The sequence below is a fragment of the Trachurus trachurus genome (assembly GCF_905171665.1).
Source record: "Trachurus trachurus genome assembly, chromosome: 10".
In the NCBI taxonomy this organism is placed as follows: Eukaryota; Metazoa; Chordata; class Actinopteri; order Carangiformes; family Carangidae; genus Trachurus; species Trachurus trachurus.
In genome coordinates, this window is record NC_139894.1 from 10781423 (window position 1) to 10798449 (window position 17027).

At 43.7% G+C, this 17027-nt stretch overlaps 1 protein-coding gene across 1 annotated transcript in view; it reads right to left on the reverse strand.

Annotated features, from left to right (window-relative positions):
• Positions 1 to 10887, reverse strand: part of LOC310992510 (complexin-2-like) — a gene marked incomplete at its 3' end in the record, with an annotated part of 62411 nt that extends 51524 nt beyond the window's left edge. Inside the window, exons 1-2 of the mRNA XM_083980593.1 lie at positions 10856 to 10887; positions 9795 to 9914 (exon numbers count right to left, since the gene is read on the reverse strand). Coding sequence (XP_083836719.1) covers positions 9795 to 9825 — 31 coding nt within the window. The 5' untranslated portion in view covers positions 9826 to 9914; positions 10856 to 10887. The remainder of the gene's footprint in view (positions 1 to 9794; positions 9915 to 10855) is intronic.
• Between the last annotated feature and the right edge of the window lie 6140 nt (positions 10888 to 17027).

The following is a 17027-nucleotide window of genomic DNA, read 5'->3' on the forward strand; positions in this document are numbered from 1 at the left end:
TGGTGACTGTGCATGTGATGATATGGGCCTATCAGTCTCTGTAAGTGTACTGGTGACTGGACAAAAGTCCTCCACATCTACAGAGCGTGACTGTGGAAAAGTCATTTCTCTGGTTTTCAGCAGGTGTCGCCGATTTCTCCTGTAGGTGTTTCCATCTGCTGTTTGGATTATCACCGACCTGGGGTTGTCATGTCTTCTCACGACGACTGCTGGTTGCCAGTTATCTTTGACTCTTACTCTCACCTTCTCTCCTTCCATCAGAAGCGGTAACTGTCTTGCTCCACGGTCAAAGTACTGCTTTTGTTTCAGCTGCCTCTCCTTGATGCCGTGGTGAACATTGTCATACAGCTGTGGCTTCAGCAGCTGTGCTGATGTTGGCAGTTTAGTTTTCAGTCTTCGACCCATGAGCAGTTGGGCAGGGGATAGTTTTACTCCATCCAAAGGTGAGTTCCTGTATTCCAACAGAGCAATATAAGGATCACTCTGGCTCTCTTGTGCTTTCTTCAGTAAATTCTTTACTGTCTGTATTGCTCGCTCACTTTGTCCATTCGACTGGGGGTATCCCGGGCTGGATGTGGTGTGTACAAACTCCCAGCTCTCTGTGAATGTCCTGAACTCAGCACTTGAGAATTGTGGACCATTGTCTGACATGACCTCGTCTGGAATGCCATGTCTTGAAAACATCGATTTGAGGGCTGTCACCACATGTCGGCTGGTCGTCCCAGTGAGTTTAGCAATTTCAGGATACTTTGAATAGTAGTCCACACACAGCACATAATCACCTTGCTCATAATGGAACAGATCCACTCCAACCTTTGCCCAGGCTCTCTCTGGAATATCATGGCAGATGAGTGGCTCTTTAGTGTTGCTCCGCCTGAAAGTGTTACAGACAGCACACTTCATTACAACATCTTCAATCTCTTTAGCCATGTTGGGCCAGAACATGACGTCTCTCGCCCTTTCTTTACATTTGACAATTCCAAGATGAGCTTCATGTACTCTTGCAAGCATGTCTGCTCTCAAGCTACTTGGAACGACAAGTCGTTTGTTCTTGAAGAGGAGACCATCAAAACAGGTAAGTTCCTCTCTGAATGTCCAATATTTTCTGATGTCTGCTGGTACATGTCGTATTTCTGCTGGCCATCCTGCTTGGACCATGTCTATGACCATTTGCAATTCCTCATCAGCAGCTGTTTGTGTTCTGAATGTGTTTAGTTTCTCTTCTGTGATTGGTAGCTGAGCTGTTAGTAGATGGACCTGTAGCTCATCCTCCAGGAGTTGCTCCGGTTTCTCTTTCAGATAAGCTCGACTCAGTGTGTCTGCGATGTAGAGCTCCTTTCCAGGCTTATAGCTGACCCGCAAATCATAGGGTTGGAGACTCATCAGCATCCTCTGGAGTCTCGGTGGAGCCTTCTGGAGTGATTTCTTAAACACAGTCTCCAAAGGTTTGTGGTCTGTTTCAACATGCACTGTCTTGCCATACACATATTGTTTGAACTTTTCACAGCCATACACAATTGCTAAAAGTTCTTTTTCGATTTGTGCGTATCTCTTCTGACAGTCAGTCAGCGCTCTTGAGCCATAGGCCACCGGCTGTCCGTCCTGGATTATCACTGCTCCCAGACCTTCAGAGCTCGCGTCGACAGACAGTGTTAAATCCTTTTTCACATCAAAATACTTGAGCACCGGGGCTTTGCTCACAAGCATCTTCAGCTGTTCAAAGCTTTTCTGCTGCTCGGCCTCCCAATGCCAAGCTACGTCACTCTCCAGGAGTTTCCGGAGCGGCGCACTCACGTCAGAGAGGTTTGGGACAAACTTTGCCAGATACTGAAGCATCCCTAAAAACCTCAGTAGACCTGCCTTGTCTTCTGGTTCAGGCATGTCCTGTAAAGCTCTGACCTTCTCTTGGTCTGGTTTCACTCCCTCTGCAGACAGAACATGGCCAACGTATGTGATCTCTGTCCTTCTGATCTTACATTTGTCTTTGTTTAACTTCAAGTTGATGCTCCTGATCCTATCCATCAGCGCTCTCAGTCTCCTGTCATGCTGTTCCTCGTTTTCTCCCCACACCAAGATATCATCCACTATGTTCACAACTCCTTCCAAGCCTTCCAGTCTCTGTGCAATGCACTTCTGAAACACTTCTGGAGCTGACGACACTCCAAAAGGAAGTCGTAGGAAGCGGTAACGTCCATACGGGGTGTTGAATGTACATAACTTGGAACTCTCCTCGTCCAACTGTACTTGCCAGAAACCGTGATTGGCGTCCACTACAGAGAAAACCTTTGCATTTGGCATCTCTGCGACGATCTCTTCAACTGTGCGTAGTGGATAGTGTTCCCTTTTTATAGCCTTATTGAGATCTTGGGGATCAATGCAGATTCTCAGTTTGTTGGGCTTCACCACAGTGACCATGCTGTTCACCCAGTCTGTGGGCTCAGTCTGCTTTACTATAACTTCAAGATCCTCCATCCTATCCAGTTCCGCTTTTATTCTGTCCTTCAGTGCTATTGGCACCTTCCTTGGTGGGTGAATGACTGGAGTGACATCTGGATTGAGTTGGATGTGGTGCAGTCCTGGCACACACCCTAGACCAGTGAACACATCTTCATATTCGCTCAGAATGTCAGTATTGTCTTTCTTATCTACACTGTACACTCTTCTGATTAGTCCTAGTTTTGTGCAGGATTCTCTTCCAAGGATAGCAGGTGAGTCTCTCTCAATGATCTGAAATTCCAGTTCATATTCCTTGTCTTTGAAATCACACTTGAGCTTTGCCTTGCCCTTTGTTGCTATCATGTGTCCAGAGTAAGTGACTAGCTTACATCCTGACTTCTGTAGTATAGCATCCTTGTTTGTGATTCTCTCAAAGTCTCTCACTGACAGCACGTTGCACTCTGCTCCTGTATCAAGCTTTACAGTTAGCACACTGTTGTTTAATTTGAGCTTTTGAGTCCATTTCTTACTGTTGTTGTTCACTGTCAAAACTGTATCCAGCTGAAACTCTGAATCTGTTTGCTCACTTGCTCTGATCTCTATACATCCCATAAACATGACATCATCTTCTTCTTGTTCTATCTCATGTACTTTTTTCTCAGTTTTCCTTGGTTTAAACTGTTGTTTTTGTGACCTGCACATGCGACTGAAGTGGTTCTTTAATTTACACTGGTTGCATATTTTCCCATATGCTGGACATTTCTTTGGCTCATGGAAGTAGCCACATCTCTTGCATTCTCCCTTTTCTTTATCAGTCTCATACTGCTTGCTAGCTTTCTTCATTTTGGTAACTTTTATTTTATTCACAGCTACATCTGCTTCCTCGTGTAGTGCTTTCATGTGACTTTGCGTTACCTCACTTGCTCGACAGATATCCACAGCCTTTGTCAGGTTTAAATCCGTCTCTCTGAGCAGCCTAGCTCTCACAGCGTCATTATTTATGCCACAGACTACGCGGTCTTTTATCAGTTCATCTGTCAGCTGCGCAAATTCACAATCCTTTGCCTTGTTCTTTAGGTCCGTCACGTAGGCATCAATAGTCTCATTCGGCCCTTGGACTCGGGTAAAGAACACGTGTCTCAGGTACGTGATGTTCTTCCGTGGCTCACAGTAGTCTCTAAACATTTCCTTAAGTCCGTCAAAACCATCCACATCTTCATCAAAGTCCATGGTATTAAATACCTTTATAGCTTCATCTCCAGCAACATGAAGGAATGTCGCACATTTCACCTTCTCACTCTTCTCTGCGATGCCCGTTGCGATGAGATAGAGTTCAAACTTTTGAATCCACGTTCGCCAGTTTTCTGCCAGATTTCCCTCGAAGCACAGACTGTTCGGAGGCTTTAATTGTTCCATTTTGTATCTTCTGACACCATGTAATAATGTGTATTGTTTCTTATGTATGTAAGCACACGGAGACCGACTTGGTTGCGACAACTTCTGTTTACTTCCTGATTCTTCTTTATCACACTGCTAGCAGGTTAACCACAACTCTGGTAACATACTCCACCTAGTGGTAGGAGTCATACATGCACATACATCACATAGGTGACTGATAGCAACGTACCATGGATGCAAGGCTGTATCTATGGAAACGTCAGGCGCTGTACTGCCGTAAAACTGTTGTTTTTGCTTTGGTTTGATTCACTGTCCTTACTCATCGTATTTTAGGCAGCATTTTGCGATGTGTTTATCGATGTGTGCATGTTCAGATACGATTAATTGGTCAGAAGTATGGATGAATTAATGTGCAACACCGCCTACACAGGAGGAAAATGTACTAAAGACCATTGGATCAATAACCTCTTTCATTGTTTTATTGCAGGAATCCTTTTGACAGGAAGTGGAGGTGAGAGGAGTTGATTTTAAAATTGATCAATAACAGTTGGACTTTTAGTTTCAGCTCCTCAGACTCAGTGAATCTCTGTGTTTATTCATCCTGCAGGCAGCACAGTCGCTGTTATTTATCCAGCCTCCTTTCCTGTGTACACTCATGCACATTAAGTTTGTCGTCTCAGAGGGTGTTTACATGTTTGTCCAGTATGTGTGTGTGTGTGCATGTGTGTACGTGTGTGCATGTGCGTGTGTGTGTGTGGAGGGCGTCACTGCAGCTGCTCTGTCTGTTCTGCTGCAGTTTTGTTCCCCTGCTGTGGTTTTCATCCGGGAGGGAGGTCTGTTGCATCCCACTGATTACGACCCCTCTGTGTTTGTGTGTGTGTGTGTGTGTGTGTGTATTCTGGGGTTAATCAGTGTGTCAGTAGGTTTGGATTTGATGTTTTTGTGCTGCATCAATCACCTGTCTCTCTCTCTCTCCACCTGACTCGGACACGTACACACTTTCACTTTATCATCTAATGCCAGCTAAAGCCGAATACTGAGCCCCCCCCCCAGTCTGTCTGTCACACACTTTACTGCTCTCTCTCTCTCATGCACACACACACACACATGCACATCCCAGTTTCCCCCGTGTGGCTGCCTGATTGAGGTTTCCGTGCCTCGCCCTTTAGATTCACTGTAATCGTCAAAGGAAGGCAGGGAGGAGAGAAAAGGAAGGAAGGACAAAGGGAAAGAAGGAAGGAAGGAAGGATAAAGGGATAGAAGGAAGGACGGAGGGAAAGAAAGAAGGAAGAAAGGACAAAGGGAACGATTGGGAGGAAAGAAGGAAGGGAAAAAGGAAGGAAAGATAGATGTAGGGAGGGAACAGATTGGGTCAAAAAAGAAGGAAGAGGTGAGGATGAAGGGAAGGAAGGGAGGGAGGCCAAAAGGATTATGGAAAGAAGTAAGGGGAAAGGGAAGGAAAGAAAGATGGATGGAGGGAACAGACCAGGTCAACTGGATCAAAAGAGGAAGGAAGAAGAATTAGTAAAGACGAAGGGAAGGAAGCAAGGGAAAAAGGATTGTGGAAAGAATGAAGGGAGAAAGGAAGGAAAGAAGGAAGGATGGAGGAAGGAAACAGGAGGGTTAAATTGAAGGATGGAGGAGCACGGAGGGGAGCGAGAGAATGATGGAGTAAAAAGGAGGGAGGATTTCAGGACAGGAGGGGGATGGAACAAAGGGAAGAAACGTGACTGGGAAGCTGAGGAAGGTCGGAGGAGGAGGAGTAGGAGGAGATGGGAGTTTTGGAGGCAGGAAGGAGTGGAGGGAAGAAATGATGAATGAAGGGATGATTAGAAGTGGAGAGCAGTAAAGAGGAGAGGAGAGAGAGAAACTCCGAGGCCGAGGACAGAAAACATCTCCCATTAAACAGAGATTACAGCCTGTGCCGGCCCAGAGTGCTTGGCGACTTTACAGCCTCAGCTGTCAGCCGCTGATGATACAACACCCCGTTTTAAAGATCAATTTGTCACTTTTCATCTCCTCCTACACCTCATTTTCCTCCTCCTCCTTTTCCTCTTCCTCTTCCTCTTCCTCTCCCTCGAAGACCGGGAGCAGAGACGCCAGAGGAGGAGGAAGAGGAGCTGGAGTTGTGACCTCATAGAGGGAAAGGGGTGAGAAAGCCGACTTCTATTTACGAGCACTTTTGATGATGCCATCTGCAATAAATCCTCCCCGCTCCCCCTGCACGCACGATGCTGTAACTGCCCGGCAGATTGAATCAATTCCTCATTTGTCCAGACTCCCGACTCCTCTCTGATCAGCTGTGGCCAAATCTCAGCCAGTAGTATTTATTTATTTTTTTTCACGAGGCTCTCAATCAAGTTTCATTTTGAAGTTCATGCACTGCGTCTTATTTTCCATATCATAAATCTCCCATGGAGACATCAGCTGTAACCTCTCTTTACTGGTTCTATTAGCAACTTTCATGATGCTGAAACCATCTAAATCTCTTTATTATTATTTCTGAATGTACATTTTATATTTTGCTGATGTTTTGAATGTTGTTTATCCTGTTTCTTGTATTTGGATGTTGTTTATTGATGATTTTATTTGATGCTTTCTTCTGTAAAGTGTCCTTGAGTGGCTTGAAAGGCGCCTTTTTAAATAAAATGTTATTATTTTAAATAAATTGTATTATAAAAACACTATTCCTGCTGTGACCACACCCATCATCTTCATCCTCATCACAGCTGTGCTCTGTTGCACTTATACTGTACAAGCTGTGTTGCATGGGTTGTGGGCAGAGTGTGTTGTTGTCACCACTAGTTGGCAGCACGAGCAGGATTATTACTGGTAAATACACATAACTGGTCTTTAATGGGCTTAAATATTGTAAAGGATTAGCAGGGTCACTCTCAGTACAGGCTGCTAATGCTCTAACTCTGTATTATATATACATATCTCTCCTCTGAAGTCTTTGGGAACTTCTCGTCGAGGCAGTAAAGGTCATGGGTGTGACAGAGACGAGCACTTCCTTTGTGCCTGGTGAGACGACCTTGCTCTGCGCGGCCTGGACGGACGGGAGCAGATGGAGTGTGAGTTTCTCCTCGGAGTGCAGAGGAAAAGAGAGAGAAGTGAGATAATAGCCCACAGCTAATCCACGGCACACTGAAAACTCATTATTCCTCAAGAAGGAAACACAAAAAAAAAGAAAAGAAAAAAGCTCTCCCCCCAAAAGATGGAGAGTGAGCGCCGCTCTGCCTAGGGTGAAGACCTTGGCACAAACTGCCTGCTTTTTTTCCTCATGTGTGAAATCTCTTTTATGCTCAGTTCAGCGAATTTGACTTGTTGTCTTTATTGATGAGGATCCTTTTTTTGTACGAACCCGGTGGTGAGGCGCCCGCAGCTCCCCGGGACTCCTGCTATAGCTCCCTCCCTCTCTCACGGGAAGCAGTAATACATTTTTAATGTTTGTGAATCAATGCGCTCCTTCAGGAAGCTTTCACTGGACAAAACTGAAGAGGAGCAGAGCGGCCGATCTATAAACACTAGAGAGAGGCAACCTCAAAAACATCAACATGACATCAAAAACACTTCAAATCAACCTCACCAACTGTCATAATAGCAACCAAATCAGGATCAGGTGCCCCCGTGTCAATGTCAATGTCTGTCCTCCACCGAGAGGACGATAACAACGAGGCTTCACATTCAGTGGCTGTTTAATGAAGAGGTTCCTGCTCAGCCCCGTGTGCTTTTTCACACCTGCACTGAGCAGATTCACTGTGACACGACCTCAGATCCTCCATCACCTCCAGAGGAAACAGTGACGACGGCGTGTGCGTGCTCCACACAGTCACGTCACGGAGAACTGGTGGTCAAGCAAAGTCTGATGTGCTGATGATGATGTAATGAAACGGAAGCTCATCCCTCCTCCTCCTCCTCCACTATTACTCCATCCACAAGGATTTAATTTCACTGACAATATCTTCATCCATCAGCCTCTAGTGCTTAATTATCAGATGAATAGACTTTTATACACTCTACTTGTCCCTAAGGAGAACTTAAGGTGGGTTTTTTTTGTTCACTGGATTCAATAAAAATGTTAATTTCACTAATACTGAAATCTTAATGCACAATTACTTTTCATTACTAATATCATACCAACCATGGGACACAGTAACCAGACAGAGCCTCCTCTCTTCTGATTGGCTGACACCGACCTGTTGTTACTAGAGCTCCAGAGAGGAGATGGAAACCTACACTGAGATGTTTGTTTGTTTTTTTAACGCAAAATAATATGGATAAACACTTACAATAAAACACAAGAGACATTTAAATTATGGGACTTTTGATTCTTTGCTGCCTAAACTTTATTCGATCTGCGTCTGGATCGAAGTTCTTGGTAGCGGGCTGTTACATGCGCAGCACTAATGATTTTCTCCACAACATATCTGAACACACTGCAGAGCTGCCCCCACTCCTCCTCACGACTCAAAAGCTCCACCAGCAGTAAAGTATTTTTCATTTTCATGGCCCTTTGACGGCTGTTTGGTTCATCAGATAAGTGGATTATGTTCAAAGGTCGTTGGTGTACTTGGTCTACTCCACCAAGTTTAGGGGGGGGAAATCTACTTCATGTTTAAAAGAACCAAAGTTTGTCTTCTGTGAGGGGATGGGTGGGTGTGTGTGTGTGAACTGTACTCTGTGGTTACATCATCCCCTGGCTCCAATAACGCAACAGTTGCTGCAGCTTTGTAGATTTTAATGAAGCCATTTCAAAAGAGGCAAAAGTGTGAAACAGTGTGAAATATAAATATTAAAAGGCCATGAAAACATGTCCTGGGCCGTGGAGGTTTTACAATTTTCTGCCAAACTCAGTGGCGTTCATTGTGATTTTTGTGCAGCTGTGGCTTCAGCTGCATGCTTGGGTGCACCAAATATGACAAAACCACATCCACTGCTTAGCCTAGTGTTGGATTTTAACCTCTTAATAACTTTGATTTGATTGTTTCCTGGTTTATGTTTGAGAAACTACAGCACAGATTCTCCCTTCACCTCCTGAAGACACCACCAGCAGCAGCAGCAGCAGCAACAGAGCGCAGTGTTTTATTTCCACCCTGCTCTGTACAAACACTCGCTCTACTCAGGGCTCCGCTGTGGACAAAATCATGCAGCGCCTCCGCTCTGCTAAAACCCACTTAAGGTTCTTTCACCTTCCATCTCAACATCTGCATATTCACACACGATAACAAGTCCATGTTCCTTCAAAATTCATTACTCTGTTATGATAATCTCATGTCCGGGGAGTCGTTGCAAGCACAGGCAATTAGAAAATCATTCACAAGCCGGGCACGCTGGAATGAAATTATTGAAGATTAGATTCTTGCCTTGATTATTTTTCTCTTCAGGTGCAATGTGTGGACTCAGCATGTGGAGATAAGAGTCACTGCAACGTCCACACACGCAGCCTGATTAATGCTATAAGACCGAGCTGCAGCAAAGACCCCCGTTTTAACACCTCCCGGTAAACAGGTTGCACTCGCTGGAACATGAAATGCCCTTTTGGCCACAGCAGTTCAGTCTGCATTACAAATCACCAGCCTGTTACAGTAAGCTGTACTCAGTGTTGCCCCAGGGGTCAACTGCACCATGTGTGCAGAGAGCCAGCAGCAGATGTGGAGGAGAAGAAAAAAAAACACACAAAAAAAAAACCCCAAGGGATGACAAAGAAAGAAATGAAATATAAAGCACATCTGTCCATGATCATGGAATTTATGCAACAAACCAAACTGTGGAAGCACTGAATCTCAAAAAAAAAAAAAAAAAAGTTCAGACACCTCCAGAGGAAAAAGCACCGAGCATCATCGGACGTGCACACACAGTACAGACAGGCTGAGGAGAGAGAGAGAGAGAGAAAGAAAGAAAGAAAGAAAGAAAGAAAGAAAGAAAGAAAGAAAGAAAGAAAGAAAGGTCAGACTTACCTCCCAACGCTTGTTTCATAACGAAATTCATGATGATGGCTTTTAATTCCCTGCCTTCCTTGTCCAAGCAATGTTACATTCAATAGTAGCGGAAAAGTAGAAGTCCTTTTGGTGCCAGATCTGAGAAGACAACCACACAGAAAAATGAGGTTTGCCTCATGAAAAAGGATCAATAATCACCCTTAATGAAACAGAAAAAGCTCATCTCTATACAGCACATACCACACTAGAATATTAATGACTTCAAATGCACCTTTAGACTACTACACAGGCTCCTGATTGAATATTCAAGCAGTATAGAAATATGAAAGGATCAATTATGAGATGCAACCTGCAGTCACCTACACGCCTATAGGCTTGTGTATGTGTGTGTGTGTTAGGCACGTTTCTCCAATGCACCAACTGAAGGACACCAAGGTCAATGGTTCAATCACAACCTGAGCACAACGGAGACCACACAGGAGCAACGCCAAACCTCCACAGGCTGCTGAGCCGCTGTGGCTCACTGGATCATTTTATGGAAAAAGGATCCGGACAGAGTCAGACAGTGTCTCCCTATCTGTGAGTGTGTGTGTGTCACGACCATCGGTAATAACCTCTGCTTTGTCCGCAGCCAGGCGAGTTTGGAGGGGTTGAAAAAAGTGCACTCGGTCTCGTTGCCAGTCCCCAGCTCTGGCAGGACGCTCTGCTGTCATGCATGTGTGTGCACGCCGGACTGAACCACTGCACCTGATCATGTGGTAAAACTTTCCATTCTCCATTGGAGGGACATTGGACCGGAGCCATCCCACTGACTCCGGCATCAAACAGAAAAAAAAGCTGCTGCTGCTTGTACAGTGCATTACGCAGCATGCGCGTGTTTACAGCTACATATGTGGTAATTATATTTTTATTTTTACGACCCGATGGTGTGTTCGCGTGCAAAGATACAAGAGACGGTGTGAAAGCGGAGGTATAGCCTACACATGCACTTCCTCGTTGTGAGGCTGGTTTCAGCACCACGGCGGCTGGACAGCTCCCCACACACACACACATAGGCTACACATCAGGCATCGATTTACCTCCGTCCGGCGCCTGGATGAAATCCTCCTCACACACTTCCACACACACCGAGCAAGGGGAGCGGGAACAAGAGCGAGAACGAGATGCGAGAAGCTATATATACCCTATATATGTAAAAGCTCGAGCCTCCGGAGCGAAGTTATCCTGCAGCGGGGAAAACAAACAGCAGCACGGGCTTTAATCTAACTGCTCGTCCCTCTTCGCATCTCCGGCTGGTTCCCCGGGGCTGGAAAAAGGAAAGGACGTCCTTGGTGCTTCCTCCTGCTGCTGCCTGCCTGCCTGCCTGCTTCGTCTTCCTGCACACACACTATCTCTCTTACACACACACTCTCTCTTCTTTCCCTCTCTCTCACACTCACACACACACGTAGAGAGAAAGAGGAGGAGTATAGGGGGGGCAGTAGTGGTGGTGGTGATGGTGGTTTGCGGAGGGTGAAGCAGCTGCCGTTCACACCGTGATGGGAAGCAGCGACTGAATCACATGGAGAGAGAGAGAGAAAAGTCCCACTAACCGACCGATAGAGAGAGATCAATTATTCAGCCCCTGACGCTGGATGGCTGCTCCGTGCTTACAGCCCGCCTCCCTCTCCTCTCCTCTGCAACGGGGAAGAGGGACTCGGCTTGCACTTAAAACGGCAGAGCTGAACAGAGCAGATATGTGATGTGATGTGATGGATAGTGGTGGTGGGGGGGAGTTGTCGCTTGATGTGTCTGTGTGTTGCACTCGGTTTGAATCCAGGTGGTGGAGCGACGTGAAAATGCTGCTGCTGCTGCAGGGGGATCTATAGTGTCTATGCTGCCTGACAGTGTGTGGTGGTGATCATATTGTTCTTTATATCCCATTGTTGCATTATAATCAGAGACATGAGGATGAGCCAGGGGCGTGCACAGACTCTGTGAGGGATTGGGGGGGGGTTACACTACAGCTCATCAGAGGCGTCAGCACTGCAAAAAATGACACATCAAAGTGTGACCCTGACATATCCTGCGTTTTATAGAAGTGTTTCCATCCCAGTGCATGCATGGCAACAGGCTCCGTGACGGCTCTGATGCTCTCTTCTGATTGGCTGATTGGCTTAGCAAACCAAAAAAATATGTCAGAGAAATTAAATCCTGCAGGGTTTGGATGGTTTGGGTGGGTGACTGCTTCATTGTGACATCACAAAGTTACAGGAAGTCCTCACGGCTTATTTTGACAAAGATTGATTTGCAGTTGCTTTTAGGCATTTAAGAAAACTGTTGATTGATAAGATGATATATTTGTGGTTAAAACAAACAAACATCTGGATGCAGTTTTTTTAATCTCCTCTCTCAGGTTAGTATCAGCCAATCAGAAGAGAGGAGGCTCTGAGCCTCTCTTCTGATTGGCTGACTATGAGTGATCCAATGAAAAATAGAGCAAATTTGAGAGTAAAACTCTCAGAGGAACCAAATCCTGTAAAGTGTTGGATGGTGGGTCCAGGTTGTGGTGGGCGGGGTTTTGGGTAACTGCTTTGTTGTGACATCACAAAGTGACAGGAAGTCCTGACGGCTGGTTTTAAGGCTCAGTTTCTGAATACAGGTTGTGTGCATTTCTCTGTGGACTAAGGCTTTGATACTTTCACAGTATTAATATAGAACCTACAGCTGCTTTATAATAATAATTTATTTTAAGAAGACATGGAAATCTCATTTTATACAATCTGGGACCTTTAAAAGATTCCAAAGTGGCTTCCTTAACCATCTGTTTACTTTCTTAAATCCTCGTCTAATTTGAGATATTCACGTTGTTTGGGCTTTGATCTACTGGGCATTTTTGGAGTTAAATCAGTGGTTGATCAAAAAAACATCCACAACTGTGCCACAGGAAGGTTTTACAGCTGCTGCCTCATTCTTCCCAGTGACGACCGACTTAATAGGACAGAGCTTGTTTTAGTCTATAAAGCCACTTGAGCCCTTTTCATTCCCAGCTCATAACAATTTTCCAGATCTTTATCTTTCTTGCGCGGAGGTTTAACCCTGTTCTTTTCACAAAACATAATACAGTTATTAAACTTCATCCCAAAAGATGATAGATCCACAAATGTATGCAAAGCTGTGCAACTAAAATTTCACATCTTAACACCGTTTTCCTCTGTACCGCTGGATGTTCTTCAGGTTTTTGCGTAATTTATATGTAAAATTGTGCCAACTTCATCGAGACCCTTCAGTATTCAGTCGCATAGCTGGGACTTGACAGGTTTCCGGGAATTAGGCTGCATGTAGAGAATTTTAATCCCTGCTTTCTCTCTTCTTTTTTTTGTATCTCGCCTCTCGGTAACGAAAGGTTGAACAGTCTGACTCAAACTCAAGGTAATTAGACTTTCCTCAAATCCCCACAACAAGCCCGACTGAGTTCGCATCAATCCCTGCTATGATGTAATAGAGGCACAGGAGGTGTTAACCTGCGTACAGCTGATGTATGCAGTGTTTCTATTGAAGTTAAAGGAGCACAAGGGAAGACTGGAAAACATCCATCGTTGATAGAAGGACCAGAGCAGAGAAGAACTGAAGTAGGTTAAACCAAATTCATAATTTCCAGGATCGTATTCTGCTTGATGCCAGATGTGCTTTTTCAGAAAGAGCGAACTGAGGCACAAACAAGGTAGAGCATATTTCGGCATATAAAACCTCTGATGGGAAATTAAACACTATGGAGCTGGAGGAGGTCTGAACCAGTTTTGCTTCAGCAGCTGTTGCAGTGATCTGAGGATCCTAAAATGCTTTGCACACATCAAACTGGGAGACTTGCAGCTTTTAAAAAAGGAAAATATATGATTTGTCGAGACTGTGTGAAGACAGACGCCCAAAGCAGTAAAAACAACCAAGGACTGGATTTACTACCATCATCCCTCTGGTTCCTCTTTTTTTTTTGACACAAAGCGTCAAAGACCATCTGGGCGGATTAGCATGAGCACATGCTGCGTATCTCACTGATGTCACCTTTAAGGATTTCTGCAGGTCCTTAAACATTAAAGTGACCTCTCCTTTATATTCTCCACAGATATACTGAGTAGAGTCTTAACACAAGACCACTGCAGCAGCTTTCTGCCTCAACCTGCTTTGTACAGATGTTTTAGGGAATTAAAAGACTGACACAGTAGATCTGACTCAGGGATTCATGATAACTGATTTTTTCCCCAATGATACAGACAACTGATGGCATTTTTAATAGTTTATAAACACCCCCGAGGCTAAGAAATGATTAGGGTCCGGGCAGCTAAACTGCCGGGACACAATTGTATTCCTAGGAATTCTTCTTCTTCTTCTTCTTCTTCTTCTTTCTTCTTCTTCCAAGGAAGTCATACTTCCCATGGGCGAAAACTCACCAAACTTTACAGAAATGTCCGACCCCATGCCAGATTCACTCAACTCCAAGGACATGTGCCCCCCCCTCCTAGGGGGGGCACAATAAGCGTTTAAATTTAAAAACTTTAAAAATTCCTACCAAACCAACAGTAGATGCTACCGTTTTGAAACCCAGATACTGCTGAAACTTTTGTCCACTTAAACTTATTACAAATTATGAAGTCCATCACTCTGTTTTTTTCAATAACTGTAAAACTTTTAAAATGTATCTCTTCCCACAATTTCCTCAATTGTCACCAAACTTGCTACAGAGCATCTTCAGACCGTCCTCCACAAAACTTGTTTCTCGGATTTTTGATTAAGCAAAAATTGAGCCTACAGTGCATGAAAACGTTTGACTTTAAACAGTACTGTAAACATATACCATCAAATTCTTGATAAATACATTTTCAATCTTCCTGAAAAAAAGAGAATATTCTGGAGTCATGGTTGATGAAGTTTGGCAAATATCAGAATTTTATCTAAAAAACTGAATTTTTGAGAACATTTTGAATTCTGCTCTCATGGGAACAACTGCAGTCAATGTAAGAGTTACATTTTTAAACATCAGATTTTCTCTTATGAAGCAAAACACTTATCATTAAAAACAAATCACCAACATTTCCATGCTGTCAAGATGCAATTTATGTATTATCAGATTTTTGTTTAGATAACAGAATTTCTGACATTTTGACCATTTTTGAAATCTGCCTTTACAACAGCTCCCCGGACACTGACTCCCTGAGTCTATATCAGAAAACACACACCATTTCTCACTTCCAGATAATTAGCTCACTGAGTTAAGCACTGGTTTGTGGTGCGAGAGGATGTGGGTTCAAGACCCAGCAAGGGTGATGATGATAATGACACATCAAAATGCCAGATGTCCTCATGGTGACAGCAAGCCTCTGAATAAAAAACAAACAAATAGCTTGGACCGGACCATGGGCTAAAGCTCACACAATTTTGCACAAAGGTCCAGTTAAACATCAGATTTTCTCTTATGAAGCAAAACACTTATAGTTAAAAACAAATCACCAACATTTCCATGCTGTCCAGACAGAATTCATGTATTATCAGATTTTTGTTTAGATAACAGAATCTCTGACATTTTGACCATTTTCGAAATCTGCCTTGACAGCCCGGACACCGACTCCCTGAGTCGATAAGTGAAGCTACACAGCAGGTCTCACTACCAGCCAATTAGCTCAGCGAGTTAGGAGCTGGTTCTTGGTGTCAGAGATTGTGAGTTCGAGACCCAGCAAGGGTGATGATGATGATGGCAGATCAAAATGTCAGATCTCCTCATCATGAAACACAAGACAATATAGTCCTGATAGTTGCATCACACAGCAAGCCTCTACATTTAAAAAAACAAATAGCTTGGACCGGACCATGGGCGAAAGCTCACCAAATTTTGCACAAAGGTCCAGTCTCATGTTCTTCTTTCTTCTTCCAAGGAAATCATACTTCCCATGGGCGGAAGCTCACCAAACCGTCCGACCCCATGCCAGATTTACTCAACTCCAAGGACTCCAAGATGCAATTTATCAGATTTTTGTTTAGATAACAGAATTTCTGACATTTTGACAATTTTTGAAATCTGCCTTGACAACTGCTGCCTGGTCTCTGACTCCCTGAGTCTATTTGACAAGTCACACATCATGTTTCACTTCCAGACAGTTGGCTCAGTGAGTAAGTAGCTGGTTCTTGATGTCAGAGGATGTGGGTTCAATACCCAGCAAGTGAGATAATGATACTACATCAAAATACCAGCTGTTCTTTGTGAAACAAATGTACAAAATTTTTAGAGTCATGGTAGATGATGTTTGACAAAAACATATCAGAATTTTACCTCAAAAACTGATTTTTTTTTTTTTTTACAGTGGTTTCAAATCTGCCTGCGCGACAGTGAATGGCTTACTTTGTGAAGCCATTGTTGAACTGCCACTTGCCAATTAGCTCAGGGTTCGAGCCTCAACTGGTGCAAATTGAACATTATAAGGTCAACTGTCTTGTCTTCCTATTCTCCTTTTTGTTGCTCAGAATTTGCCTAAATTTGCCAAAATTAGCCTGGACCCGACCCATCCCTGCGCAGCAGATATAATAATTATTATTATTCTCTGTGAGGCACTTTGACCTACCCAAATGTATGAAAAGTGCCATATAAATAAAGAATAAAGAAAGCAGTAAAGATGAATTTAACATTATAGCTCTGCCTCTGACTAAACACAATGATAAAACTGACATTACGGCTGTAATCACAACAAAAACAAACACAGTTATGACTCAAAATCAACGTTTGTTATTGTTTCAAATCAACTTGAATGAGCGAAATAAAGCAATGCTGGCTAATTATAATTGGCTCTAGTACTGGTAGTTATTGTTCATCCCTATGTAAAACAAATGAAGTCACTTTTGTGGGAATGAGGAATACATTTTTAAAATCTGAGTTGATATTTCTTGGCATATTGATTATTTTTTCACCTCGCCTTGATATGATGATGATCCACTGGAGTCAGGGGATCAATTACATACTGTTCACAGATCGTATCAATAATGGCAAAAGAAGAGTATCAGCAAATAAAGGAAGGAAGCAAATACACATCTGTCAACCAAATTACCTTCAACTCCCAATGGTTTGTATCTACACAGTCGATCTTGTACTTAAACCATCTGTGATTAGCACAGAGTAAAACCTGAGCATCACTAACATAAACAGGAGGATTGTTTTGTAATTGTGTTGCTATTTATTTCCATTAACTAATGCTGTTTCCACAGGTCGCCTCCCAGGACGCCTGTCGG